Source organism: Nycticebus coucang, chromosome 10 (assembly GCF_027406575.1).
Source record: "Nycticebus coucang isolate mNycCou1 chromosome 10, mNycCou1.pri, whole genome shotgun sequence".
In the NCBI taxonomy this organism is placed as follows: Eukaryota; Metazoa; Chordata; class Mammalia; order Primates; family Lorisidae; genus Nycticebus; species Nycticebus coucang.
The window spans coordinates 115,199,704-115,212,657 of record NC_069789.1 but is presented as its reverse complement, the minus strand read 5'-3'; the positions used below and the strand labels follow the sequence as shown (position 1 = coordinate 115,212,657).

Sequence of the window (12,954 nt, the reverse complement as noted above, 5' to 3'; positions counted from 1 at the left end):
TTATGCATGCTAATGAAGACAGCCTGAGGCAGTGGGAGGCTCAAGAGTGAGGACCTGGCCTGGGCAAGGGACTATCACGTGGAAGGGAATCAGCAGATACTTCCTGCCCACCAGGCACCAGCATTACTTGGAAAATCAATCAGCCCTGGGCTTAATCCCATTCCCTCCCACTGTGTACCTGTATGTACCTGTTTGTGGTGTCAGTGCCCAAGGCTTTCCTTCTTGCTCCCTGAGCTTCAGTTTCCTGTTCCCTAAAACTATTGCAGTGACAGTGCTACCCAGTGCAGTGTTTGTTGTGCCCCAGCCTGTGGGCCGATGAGGCCCCCACCAGCCTCCACCCTCCCATTCCTCACCCATCTTCTCCCCCCAGATTGTGTCCTCGGCCTCCACGGACCTCCAGGACTACACCTACTACTTTGTCCCAGCGCCCTGGCTCTCAGTGAAGCTTCTGCGGCTGCTACAGTGCTATCCCCCGCCAGGTAACACCAGACCCCCAGGCTGTTTGCCATCAGGGTATGGGGGACTGCGACCCCATGGCAGGGCAAGTGGGGATTTCTCCTAAGCTGGTATAGTGCCTCTAGCCCCTGTTCTGTGCCCACAGGGGTTAGGGGCCAGGCACCCCTGATCCCAGAGCCTGGCCTGTGCAGCTCTGGAGACCAGACATTTGGCTGTTCCCCTGCTACAGGCCAGGGTCCCCGTGACCCCAGTGAGAACTGCAGCACTGTGGTTGGAGTTGTTATTGTGCCTGTTTTATAGGGAGGAAACCTAAGGCTTGAAGGTTTTCTTAGAATTCCTTGCCCAGGTTTGCCCAGCCAGTGGTGGGCCATTTGAGTTAGCATAGCTCTGACAGGGGTTTTCATATCTGGTGGGGAACTGTCCCTTGCTGCTCACACAGCTGCTGACATGTATGAAGCTCCTATAGTGAGCCAGGTTCTCTGCAGGGGAGTCTACACCTGCCCCACAGAGCTGGCGAGAACAAATAGACAGTGAAGGGTGTGAGCAAGGAAACTGAAGCTTGAAGGTGAGACATCACTGTTCCAGGCATGGACAGCAAGGGAGTGGCAGAGCCTCCCTCTAGACTCTGTGCTCTAAACCCCTCCCTGTGCACTGGGGCTGGGCTCCCCAGAGCAGCCAAGCTTTGTTGCCTCAGCTATCTCAGCTCACCCAGGAGTTTTTTTTTTTTTTTTGTAGTTTTTGGCTGGTGCTGGGCTTGAACCTGCCACCTCTAGCATATGGGGCCAGCACCCTACTCCTTTGAGCCACAGGTGCTGCCCCACACAGGAGTTTTGCAGGACCCTGTGCCCAGGGCTTGGTGTATGGAAGGTGCTTATGTACCACTTCCCTTCAGTCCAACAACATATCCCCAGCCAGGTGTGCACGTGTGTCTCTGTGTCAATATGTATCGATGTGTGTGCATGTCTGTGCACCCCTCTGTGCAGATTTGGATATGTCTGTGTGTCTGTATCTGCCAATGTGCATGATGTCTGTCCATCCCTCTGTGTGCATGGGGGTGTGTGTGTGTGAGACATGATTGGGTACGTGCGTGTATGTACCTGTGTTCGTGTCTTGTGTGTCTGCACATCTGAGCGTATCTGGATGTGCATGTCTGTTTGCTTGTCAGTATACATGTGTATCAGTGTACCTTGTGTGTGGGTGTGTGCAACATGGTGACGGAGTCTATGATGTAGACAATGCCAGAAGCCACTCCCAGCTTGTAAAGCCAGGGGTAGATGCTGCTTGGTAGCCCCAGGGAAGTCCCTGGCCTTCTCTCGGCCTCTTTTTCATCCTGTAAGGAAGGGCTTAGGTCACTCTTAAGTCCTCTTCTATCTCAGAAGCACCAGCTGGTATTCTGGGGTATACCCAGGGCAGGTACCTCATTTCCTCTCACCCTCAGCATTGTAAGAACTGCAGACATCGCCCTGCTCCTGGGCTGGACCACAAGAACCTCCAACCCCGTGTCATCCCCTTTCAGCAGATGGTAGTGGGCTACCTCCAGTTCATTGCCAGGCAGTTGTTTTGTTTTGTTGAAAAATTTCCCAGTATCTGCCAGAAGTGGCTCAAGCCTATAATCCCAGCACTTGGGAGGCCGATGCGGGTGGATTAGCCGAGCTCACTGGTTCCAGACCAGCCTGAGCCAGAGCAAGTCCTTGTCTCTAAAAACAGCTGGGCATTGTGGCAGGCACCTGTAGTCGCAGCTACTAAGGAGGCCAAGGCAAGAGAATCTCTTAAGTCCAGGAGTTTGAGGTTGCTGTGAGCTATACCATGGCACTCTTACTCATAGTGACAAAGTGAGACTCTGTCTCAAGAAAAGAAAAGAAAGAAAAATTTCCCAGTATACAGATAACTAGAGACACTTCATTACCTCAACTTCAGATTTTATCTGTGTTCATACTCTTTTTTTTTTTTTTGAGACACAGCCTCAAGCTGTCACCCTGGGTAGAGTGCCATGGTATCATAGCTTACATCAACCTCCAACTCCTGGGCTTAAGCGATTCTCTTGCCTCAGCCTCCCAAGTAGCTGGGACTACAGGCACCTGCCACAATGCCCGGCTATTTTCTTTTTTTTTTTTTTTGGTTGTAGTTGTCATTGTTGTTTGGCAGGCCTGGGCTGGATTCAAACCTGCCAGCTCTGGTGTATGTGGCTGGCGCCTTAGCCGCTTGAACTATAGGCCTGTGCCGAGCCTGTGTTCATACTCTTGATTTTTTTCTGAGATATTTAGGAGTAAATCACAATTTTTTTTTTGAGACAGAGTCTCACTATGCTGCCCTGAGTAGATGAGTAGAGTGCTGTGGCATCACAGCTCACAGCTACCTTAAACTCTTGAGCTTAAGCAATTCTCTTGCCTCAGCCTCCCAAGTAGCTAGGACTACAGGCACCCACCACAGTGGCCCAGCTATTTTTTGTTAGAATTGTCACTGTTGGTTAGCTGGCCCAGGCCAAGTTCAAACCCACCAACTTTGGTGTATGTAGCTGGCACCATAACCACTGTGCTACAGGTGCCACGCCAAATTTACCTTTATATATATATATATATTTTTATTTTTTGAGACAGAGTCTCACTTTGTCGCCCTCAGGGGAGTGTTGTGGCGTCATAGCTCACAACAACCTCAAACTCATGGGCTCAAGCAATTTTCTTGCCTCAGCCTCCCAAGTAGCTGGGACTACAGGCGCCACTACAACGCCTGGCTATTCTTTGTTGTTGTTGTTTACTAGGCTGAGGTCAGGTTTGAACCCGCCACCCTATGTGTATGTGGCTGGTGCGCTACCCACTGAGATACAGGCACCAGCCTATATTTTTTTTCTTTCTTTGTTTTGAGACAGAGTCTCAAGCTGTTGCTCTGGGTAGAGTGCTGTAGTGCCATAGCTCACACCGTCTTCCAACTCTTGGGCTCCAATGATCCTCTTGCCTCAGGTTTGTTTTTTTGGGTTTTTTTTTTTTTTTTGAGACGAAGTCTCACTTTGCTGCCCTGGGTAGAGTGCCATGTCACAGCTCACAGCAACCTCAAACTCTTGGGCTTAAGTGATTCTCTTGCTTTAGCCTCCCAAGTAGCTGGGACTACAGGCGTCTGCACACAATACCCGGCTATTTTTTTTTTTTTTTTGGTTGTAGTTATCATTGTTTGGCAGGCTTGGGCTGGGTTCGAAGTCTACCACTTCTGGTATATGTGGCCGGCACCCTAGCCACTGAGCTATAGGCACTGAGCCAGATTTTTTCTTTTTTGAGACAGTCTCACTTTTTTTTTTCCTTTTTGAGACAGTCTCACTTTGTCACCTCCAGTAGAGTGCCGTGGTATCATAACACACAGTGACCTCAGACTCCTGGGCTCAAACAATTCTCTTGCCTCGGCCTTCCGAGCAGCTGATATTACAGGGGCTCACCACAACTCCTGGCTATATTTAGAAACAGGGTTTCTAGCTCAGGCTGGTTTTGAACTCCTGAGCTCAGGCAGTCCACCTGCCTTGACCTCCCAGCATGCTAGGATTATAGACGTGAGCCATCGTGTCTGGCCTTAGGGAAAGGGTCTTGCTGTTGCTCAGGCTGGTCTCCAACTCCAGAGATCAAGGGATCCTCCCACCTTGGCCTCCCAGAATGCTAAGATTGCAGGTGTGAGCCACCGTGCCTGGCCCAAATTTGAGTTTAAAATAAAATTTTTTTTTTTTTTTTTTGAGACAGAGTCTCACTGTGTCACCTCTAGTATAGTGCTGTGGCATCACTGCTCACAGCAACCGCGAATTCTTGGGCTTAAGCGATTCTCTTGCCTCAGCCTCCCAAGTAGCTGGGACTACAGGCACCTGCCACAATGCCCAGCTTTTTTTTGTTGTTGTTGTTATAGTTGTCATTGTTGTTTAGCAGGTCTGGGCCAGGTTTGAACCCACCAGCCCTGGTGTATGTGGCTGGCACCCTAGCCGTTGAGCTATAGGCACCGAGCCTAAAAAAAATTTTTCTTTTTTTTTGTAGAGATAGGTCTTACTTTATCACTCTCGGTAGAGTGCTATGATGTCACAGCTCACAGCAACCTCTGACTCCTGGGCTTAAGCGATTCTCTTGCCTTAGCCTCCCAAGTAGCTGGGACTACAGACGCCCGCCACAATGCCTGGCTGTTTTTTGTTGCAGTTTGGCTGGGGCTGGGTTTGAACCCACCACCCTCAGTGTATGGGGCCGGGGCCCTACTCACTGAGCCACAGGTGTCGCCCTAAAAAAATTTTTTTTTTGGCCGGGGCTGGGTTTGAACCCACCACCTCCGGCATATGGGGCCGGCGCCCTACTCCTTTGAGCCACAGGCACCGCCCCTAAAAATTTTTTTTTAAAGACAAGCTCTCAGCTGGGTGCCACAACTGTAATCCTAGCACTTGAGAGGCCAACACGAGTGGATTACTTGAGGTCACGATTTCGAGACTAGACTAAGCAAGAGCGAGACCCTGTCTCTAAAAAATAGCCAGGTGTTGTGGGGAACGCCTATAATCCCAACTGTTTGGGAGGCTGAGGGAAGAGGATTGCTTGAACCCCGAGTTTGAGGTTGCTGTGAGCTGAGACGCCAGGGCACTCTACTGAGGGTGACAAAATGAGACTCTCTTTTTTGAGACAGAGCCTCAAGCTGTAGAGTACTGTATCATCACAGCTCACAGCAACCTCCAACTCCTGGGCTCAAGAGGTTCTCCTGTGTCTGCCTCCCAAGTAACTGGGACTATAGGCGCCCGCCACAATGCCCAGCTATATTTTGGTTGCAGCTGTCATTGTTGTTTGGTGGGCCCGGGCTGGATTTGAATCTGCCAGCTCATGTGTATGTGGCTGGTGCCAAGCCGAGACTCTGTCTTTAAAAAAAAAAAAAAAAAAGAAAAAGACAGGGTCTCCCTCTGTTGCTCAGGCTGGAGTACAGAGTGCAGTGGCTAGTCACAGGTGCAGTCAGTAGTGCACTGCAGCCTGCAACTCCTGAGTTCAAGTGATCCTCCCCCTTTGAACTCTTAAAACAGTTTCAAATATAAAGATAACTTAAGAGTGCTGGGCACTGTGTCTCACACCTATAATTCTAGAACTCTGGGAGGCTGAGGCAGGTCAGGTATATCCCTTGAGCTCCAGACTTCGAGACCAGCGTGAGGAAGAGTGAGACCCCATCTCTACTGAAAATAAAAAACTAGGCTCAGCGCCCGAGGCACAGTGGTTACAGTGCCAGCCACATGCACCAAGGGTGGCGTGTTCGAACCCAGCCCAGGCCAGCTAAACAACTAAACCAAAAAATAGCTGGGCATTGAGAATCGCTTAAGCCCGAGAGTTGGAGGTTGCTGTGAGCTGTGATGCCACGGTACTCTACCAAGGGCAACCTAGAGAGACTCTGTCTCAATAAAAATAAATAATAAAAATAAAAAACTAGCTTGATGTTGTGATGAGCCCCTATAGTCCTGGCTACTGTGAGAGACAGAGCCAGGAGGATCATTTGAACCCAGGAGTTTGAGGTTGCTGTGAGCTATAACACGATGGCACTCTGCCCAGGGGGATGTAGTGAAACTGTCTCAATAAAAACAAAAATGATAACTTGGCCGGGTGTGGTCCTAGCACTTGGGAGGCCAAGGTGGGTGGATTGCCTGAGCTCATGGGTTCGAGACTAGCTTGAGCCAGAGTGAGACCTCGTCTCTAAAAATAGCTGGGCATTGTGGCAGGCACCTATAGTCTAAGCTACTTGGGAGGCTGAGGCAAGAGAATTGCTTGAGCCCAAGAGTTTGAGATTGCTGTGAGCTATGACACCATGGCACTCTACCAAGGGTGACAAAGTAAAACTCTGTCTCAAAACAAAACAAAAAAAAGGGCTCAGCGCCTGTAGCTCAAGCGGCTAAGGTGCCAGCCACATACACCAGAGCTGGCAGGTTCAAATCCAACCCGGGGCCTGCCAAACAACAATGACAACTACAACCAAAAAATAGCTGGGCGTTGTGCTGGGCACCTGTAGTCCTAGTTACTTCAGAGGCTAAGGCAAGAGAATCGCTTAAGCCCAAGAGTTGGAGGTTGCTGTGAGCTGTGATGCCACGGCACTCTGCCCAGGGCAATGCTTGAGGCTCTGTCTCAAAACAAACAAAAAAACTTGAGAGGACAGTATAACACTGTTGCCCTTCACCTAGACTCACAGTGATTGTTAACACCTTGCTGTGTTTGCACTCTCACTCACTCTCTCACCCAAACTATTTCAAAGCATATTACAGACATCATAATGCTCCCCCAACTCCCAGATGTTTCCCCACATGTCCCCACAAGAGCACTATAAAGCCACAGTGCCATTATCATACCTTAGAAGACTCAAAATAACTCTAGTGTCATCCATTGTCCAGGCACCGTTCATACTCTTAATAAGTGTCTGTCTGGCATTATTTTTAAGACTTTTAGAGTATAGCTGGGCGTTGTGGCGCGCGCCTGTAGTCCCAGCTGCTCAGGAGGCTAAGGCAAGAGAATCATGTAAGCCCAAGAGTTAGAGGTTGCTGTGAGCCATGTGACACCACGGCACTCTACCTGAGGGCTGTACAGTGAGACTGTCTCTACAAAAAAAAAAAAAAAAGACTTTAGAGTAAATTAAAGGATTACATATTCAATTGGATTACAGGATTACAGCTTTGTGATTTCTTCTAGCCTAGTATGTATACTCCGCCCCACCTGTTTTTGGAGAAACCAGGAGTGTTGTGTAGCTTTGTGTCCAGAGGTCTGGTTTTAGATGATTGCTACCTTGCGGTGTCCTTTAATTTGACCTCTAGCTGGTTCATGTCCAGATTCGGGAACAACACTTTTTAGAATACTAGACAGCTTTTCTATATATTGATGACACGTCATATTCCAAAAAATGTCAGTTATTAGTATTTGTCTGTTTCATGGTGATAGACCTGGCGGGGGTCTTTTACTAGGCAGGCAGCTGAATGGCCAGTGCGTCCTCATTGAATGATGCTCAACATTCAGACTGCTCCTTGGGATTGGCTGGGTTTGGGGATGTCTCTAGGGAATGTCCCTAAAGCTTTCTTTGCTCTGCACTTCAAAAGGAGAAACTGAGCCTCACAGGGGTGGTACCTCTTGCCTAGCAGAGTCAGCGCAGAGCAGGATGAGAACCCAGGTCTGGAGGTGTATCTGCTGTCTCCAGAGGTGCCTTCCCTCACCTCCCCTGGGGACCTGGGAAGGGTCAAGGGACCTGCAGGGCCAAAGGTGGGCTGGGTGGGCATGACACTTGGTCCTCAGGTACCCCCCCATTTCCCCAGAGGATGCCGCTGTGAAGGGGCGGCTGGTGGAATGTCTGGAGACTGTGCTTAACAAGGCCCAGGAGCCCCCCAAGTCCAAGAAGGTACAGCACTCCAATGCCAAGAACGCCATCCTCTTCGAGACCATCAGCCTCATCATCCACTATGACAGGTGCCCCCCTAGGCCCCACAGGACCTGATGCCTGTAGCTGGGAAGAGGGACCTGGAAGTGTGGACTCCTGGGTCCTAGGGGAGGGTCTGGGAATCCCGACTTCCAGGTAGGTAGGATGGGGGAGGAAGGTGTTTCCCTGTGAGGTTGGTGCTGGGGCCCTCCCTGGAGGACACAATTGCTAGATGTCTTTCTCTGGGTGCAGTGGCTCAGATGTCTGGGTCACCAGGAGGGCTGGGTCAGGCGGGAGTTAAGACCTAGGTCCTCAAGGGGTCCCAGTCCTCCTCCCCAGTCTCTATCTCTGTCTCCCTCATGCTGCCCTCTCTTTTGGCCCCCCCTAGTGAGCCCAACCTCTTGGTGCGGGCCTGTAACCAGCTGGGCCAGTTCCTGCAGCACCGTGAGACCAACCTGCGCTACCTGGCCCTGGAGAGCATGTGCACACTGGCCAGCTCTGAGTTCTCCCATGAGGCAGTCAAGACCCACATTGACACCGTCATCAATGCTCTCAAGGTGTGGCCTCTGGGAACCCGCCTCTGGCCCTCCACTCCCCTCAGAGAGACCATGAGCTCAGAGGCCCTTTGGTGGCCAGCCCTGTGCCAAATGAGAGCCTAGAATACACCCCAGGCCCTGCTTTCCTCCCTCAGACGGAGCGGGATGTCAGCGTGCGGCAGCGGGCAGCTGACCTGCTCTATGCCATGTGCGACCGGAGTAATGCCAAGCAGATAGTGTCAGAGATGCTGCGGTACCTGGAGACAGCAGACTATGCCATCCGTGAAGAAATTGTGAGTCCTGGGGAGGCTGGGGCTGGGACCTCTGCATCTAAGGGAGGAGAAGACTGGGGGCCTGGAACCCTGTGTCTGAGAGAGGAAGGGGCTGAGGGCCTGGCCTCCTGGTCTAAGGGAGGAGGGGCTGGAGGCCTAGACTCCTGGGTCTCCAGATAGAGGCAGTGGAAGGCTCAGATCCTAGTGAGTCCAAGCCTCATTTTCCCCCGTGGGTCTGCTCACAAATATACACACATGCCCACGTGTCTTTCTTCCTGGTGGCAGGTCCTGAAGGTGGCCATCTTGGCTGAGAAGTATGCAGTGGACTACAGCTGGTATGTGGACACTATTCTCAACCTCATTCGCATCGCAGGCGACTACGTGAGTGAAGAGGTGTGGTATCGTGTTCTACAAATCGTCACCAACCGTGATGATGTCCAGGGCTACGCTGCCAAGACTGTTTTTGAGGTCAGCATACCTCACTTACCCTGACCCCCATGATAGGACCTGGAGGGGCTGGGTGAGGACTCCTGGGGATGGGGGCTGCTGCCTCCAGACCACCATCTCTCTTGCTCTTCTACATCACTGGCAAAAGGCACTCTGAGCAGTGACTTTACCTCTCTGTCCCACCCAAGGGATCCAGGGACTGTGATCTCACAGTCCAGAGTATAGTTGTCCAGAGTATAGTCGCCTGTTCCCAGATCTTGTTCTTCTCTCTCTGTCCTAGGAAAGAGGACCTAGTGATACTCTTTTCATTACCTGTGAGCTCAAGCCAGTCTCTTTTTTTTTCTTTTTTTTTTTTTTGTAGAGACAGAGTCTCACTGTACCGCCCTCGGTAGAGTGCCGTGGCGTCACACGGCTCACAGCAACCTCTAACTCTCAGGCTTACGCGATTCTCTTGCCTCAGCCTCCCGAGCAGCTGGGACTACAGGCGCCCGCCACAACGCCCGGCTATTTTTTTGTTGCAGTTTAGCCGGGGCTGGGTTTGAACCCACCACCCTTGGCATATGGGGCTGGCGCCCTACTCACTGAGCCACAGGCGCCGCCCTCAAGCCAGTCTCTTAATCTCTCCATACTTCAGTTTCTCCACCTGTATTATAAGAGCTGTGAGGGTCCCTGCTTGCAGGTCAGTAGCCTGCATGCACTGGGCACTCTGAAGCAGGGCACTCATTCTGGCCTTGCTATGCCCCTCCCTGCCCTTCCAGGCACTGCAGGCCCCAGCCTGTCATGAGAACATGGTGAAGGTCGGCGGCTACATCCTTGGGGAGTTTGGGAACCTGATTGCTGGGGACCCACGGTCCAGGTGAGGGAGCCTCGGGGCTGGTGATGATGGGGTTCTAGGAATTTTCTTGGTCTCTTAATTTTTGGGAGTAAGATCTTGAAACCAAGTGTTACAGTGACCACTGTTCTGCAGCCTCAGGAATTGTCAGTCCCCTGGAGGCAGTGTGTGGTCCTGGAAATGGTCCCTTTGAGGGACCTATTGAGGAGTTCTCAGGAGGGACCAGTGGAGCTCAGTCCTTCACTGATGACTGCCCCCACCCCACAGCCCCCCAGTGCAGTTCTCCCTGCTGCACTCCAAGTTCCACCTGTGCAGCGTGGCAACGCGGGCCCTGCTGCTGTCTACCTACATCAAGTTCATCAACCTCTTCCCTGAGACCAAGGCCACCATCCAGGGTGTGCTGCGGGCTGGCTCACAGTTGCGCAACGCTGACGTGGAGCTGCAGCAGCGGGCTGTGGAGTACCTCACCCTCAGCTCAGTGGCCAGCACTGATGTCTTGGTCAGAGCCCTGGACCCTGTCCCCTGCCCCTGCCCTCCTTCTTCTCCTAATGACTGGCATTGACCTGTCCCCCCGATCCCCCTGCCAGGCCACAGTTCTAGAGGAGATGCCACCCTTCCCTGAGCGAGAGTCATCCATTCTGGCCAAGCTGAAACGTAAGAAGGGGCCAGGGGCTGGCAGTGCCCTAGATGATGGCCGCAGGGACCCCAGCAGCAACGATATCAATGGGGGTGTGGAACCCACCCCCAGCACTGTGGTAAGTCCCACAGGGTGGGCCCTGCAAGGTCAGCAGGTGCCAGGGCAGCCAGGGCCTTCTTCTCACCTTTATCTGCACTTCTCACAGTCTACACCCTCACCCTCCGCCGACCTCCTGGGGCTGCGGGCAGCCCCTCCCCCAGTGGCACCCCCAGCTCCTGCTGGTGCAGGGAACCTTCTGGTGGATGTCTTCGATGGCCCAGCTGCCCAGCCCAGCCTGGGGCCCACCCCCGAGGAGGCCTTCCTCAGGTACCTCTACTTGGCCTGGCCCCTTCTCTAGCAACCCCAGACCTGTCCTCTTTCCTCTCAGCACCGCCACCTCCCCTCTCGTACCTTTCCCTGTCCCCTCAGACAGTCCCTGCTGCTGCCTCCCCTGCCCTGGCCTCCCCGCTTCCTCTGGCCACTCTGGATGCTGCTGACCCTGGCCACCCTGTGTTTGTCCTTTCCCATCACTGTTTCTCAGCCTGCTCTTCCTTCTCTCCTTTCCTTCTCCCTCTTTCTCTTCGGCCTTCTTGCTGCCTCTCTGGGATTGGCTGCCTGCCTCGCCTGTCTTCTCTTGTCTGCTCTGGGCTTGGACGGCCCAGCGAGCTGGAGCCGCCTGCCCCTGAGAGCCCCATGGCTTTGCTGGCTGATCCAGCTCCGGCTGCTGAGTAAGGGGTGGCCTGGAGGGCTGGGGGGCAGACTCTGGTGTCCACAGGGAGGGTAAAGGGGAGTGGGACTCTCATCAAGGGGTTCCTTATGAGGGGCAGAAGTAGGGACTTGGGAGGAAAGTAACATTGGGTCCTCTGATAGGGGCACATTTGCTTTTGAGGTAACTGCTGGTCTGATTCTGGGGTTCTTTGAGGCTCTGTGGGAAGTCTGGGTCTGTGATTCTGGGGTTCTGTCCTTGCAGGGCTTGTCTCACTCCCATTAGTTCTAGGCCTTTCCCTCCCCGTCCCATCTTACTCCTCTCCCTGCCTCCAGCCCAGGTCCTGAGGACATTGGCCCTCCCATTCCAGAAGCTGATGAACTGCTGAATAAGTGAGTCTGGGATAGATGGGGGAGGGAAATGGGGACCGGTAGGGAGCCCAAGCCAGGCACAGACTGGTACCCAGCATCCTGACCTCCCTGCCACCCCTGCCCAGGTTTGTATGCAAGAACAATGGAGTCCTGTTTGAGAACCAGCTGTTGCAGATTGGAGTCAAGTCAGAGTTCCGGCAGAACCTGGGTGTGTCCGGGTGGACTTTGGGGACAGGGTGGGAGGGAGATTTTGGCTGGGGTTGTGGCTGGGGACAGGGTCAGAGGAACTCAGATGGAGCTTTGGCTCTCCCTGCCTCACCCACTGCAGGCCGCATGTATCTCTTCTATGGCAACAAGACCTCAGTGCAGTTCCAGAACTTCTTGCCCACTGTTGTCCACCCGGGAGACCTCCAGACTCATATCCTCTCAGGCTTGGCCCAGCCCCCTGGCTCTAGCTTGGTCTCTCTTACTGTGAGAGGTCAGTGAAGAGAGCTGTGAAGACTCAGCGTCTTCATCTGTGGGACAAGAGATGACCACAGATGATGAGCAGGAGGCATTATTTCCACAACCCTACCTGCCCAGGACCTCAGTTTGGCCATGTCAGGCACCTTGGATGTCCTAACCTTGTCCTCCACTGGGCTGCATGCCCACGATGCTGGGGGTGTCCTGCATCTGGGAGCCAGGCCTGGGGATCTAGGTGCTCACCTTCTAAATAGGCCCTTCTGTGTGACCTGGGCTGAGTCACTTTGCCTCTCTTGAGCCCTTCTAGCCCTTCTGTGTAGATGCTCCTCTTCCTTCTATAGTGTTGTGAAGACCAGAGCAGTTGGAAAACCCTGGAAAGGTAGCTGGTAGTGGCAGTCCTCTCTTTCCTTTCTCTGGGCCTCCATTTCCACATCCAAGAAATTAGAGAGGCTCCAAAACTCTCAGGACTGTTTCAGTTCTTTGCTGCATTTATTCCTCCATCATTTCCTAAGGCTGTAGGCAGCTCTGCGCCAGGCATGGAGTGGGGCTAAAAGAGGTTAAGTGGCTTGGTGGTAAGCCACTTAACCTAGGTTCACAGTCACTAGGTGGTAAGCACTGGGATTCAGACCCAAGTCAGCCTCCAGAGCCAATGCCCTTATGTCTCAATGTGATGTTACTTGTGCCGCAATAGGGTCACTGAGATCACTGTGGAGGCCATACGAGACGTTTGGGGGCAGTTCAAAGGTTACATGGGAGAAACTTTGTGGTTGGGCTTTGTAGGGTAAGTCCACTATTGTAGGCTGTGACTGCCCAGAAGCCAGG

At 52.7% G+C, this 12,954-nt stretch overlaps 1 protein-coding gene across 2 annotated transcripts in view; it reads left to right on the top strand.

The window, feature by feature from the left end:
• AP2A1 (adaptor related protein complex 2 subunit alpha 1) overlaps window positions 1–12,954 on the top strand; it is a 42,103-nt gene that overhangs the window by 27,525 nt on the left and 1,624 nt on the right. The window contains exons 7-19 of one of the 2 annotated variants that reach the window (XR_008382973.1): window positions 371–479; window positions 7,730–7,880; window positions 8,219–8,387; window positions 8,522–8,659; window positions 8,924–9,106; window positions 9,844–9,941; window positions 10,185–10,416; window positions 10,505–10,672; window positions 10,760–10,920; window positions 11,256–11,321; window positions 11,635–11,691; window positions 11,796–11,878; window positions 11,999–12,913. Coding sequence is in view for 1 of the 2 variants with exons in the window: in XM_053604577.1 (XP_053460552.1) it covers window positions 371–479; window positions 7,730–7,880; window positions 8,219–8,387; window positions 8,522–8,659; window positions 8,924–9,106; window positions 9,844–9,941; window positions 10,185–10,416; window positions 10,505–10,672; window positions 10,760–10,920; window positions 11,256–11,321; window positions 11,635–11,691; window positions 11,796–11,878; window positions 11,999–12,089 (1,706 nt within the window). In the remaining variant the exon portion in view is untranslated. The remainder of the gene's footprint in view (window positions 1–370; window positions 480–7,729; window positions 7,881–8,218; window positions 8,388–8,521; window positions 8,660–8,923; window positions 9,107–9,843; window positions 9,942–10,184; window positions 10,417–10,504; window positions 10,673–10,759; window positions 10,921–11,255; window positions 11,322–11,634; window positions 11,692–11,795; window positions 11,879–11,998; window positions 12,914–12,954) is intronic. The other variant, XM_053604577.1, reaches the window with a different exon arrangement.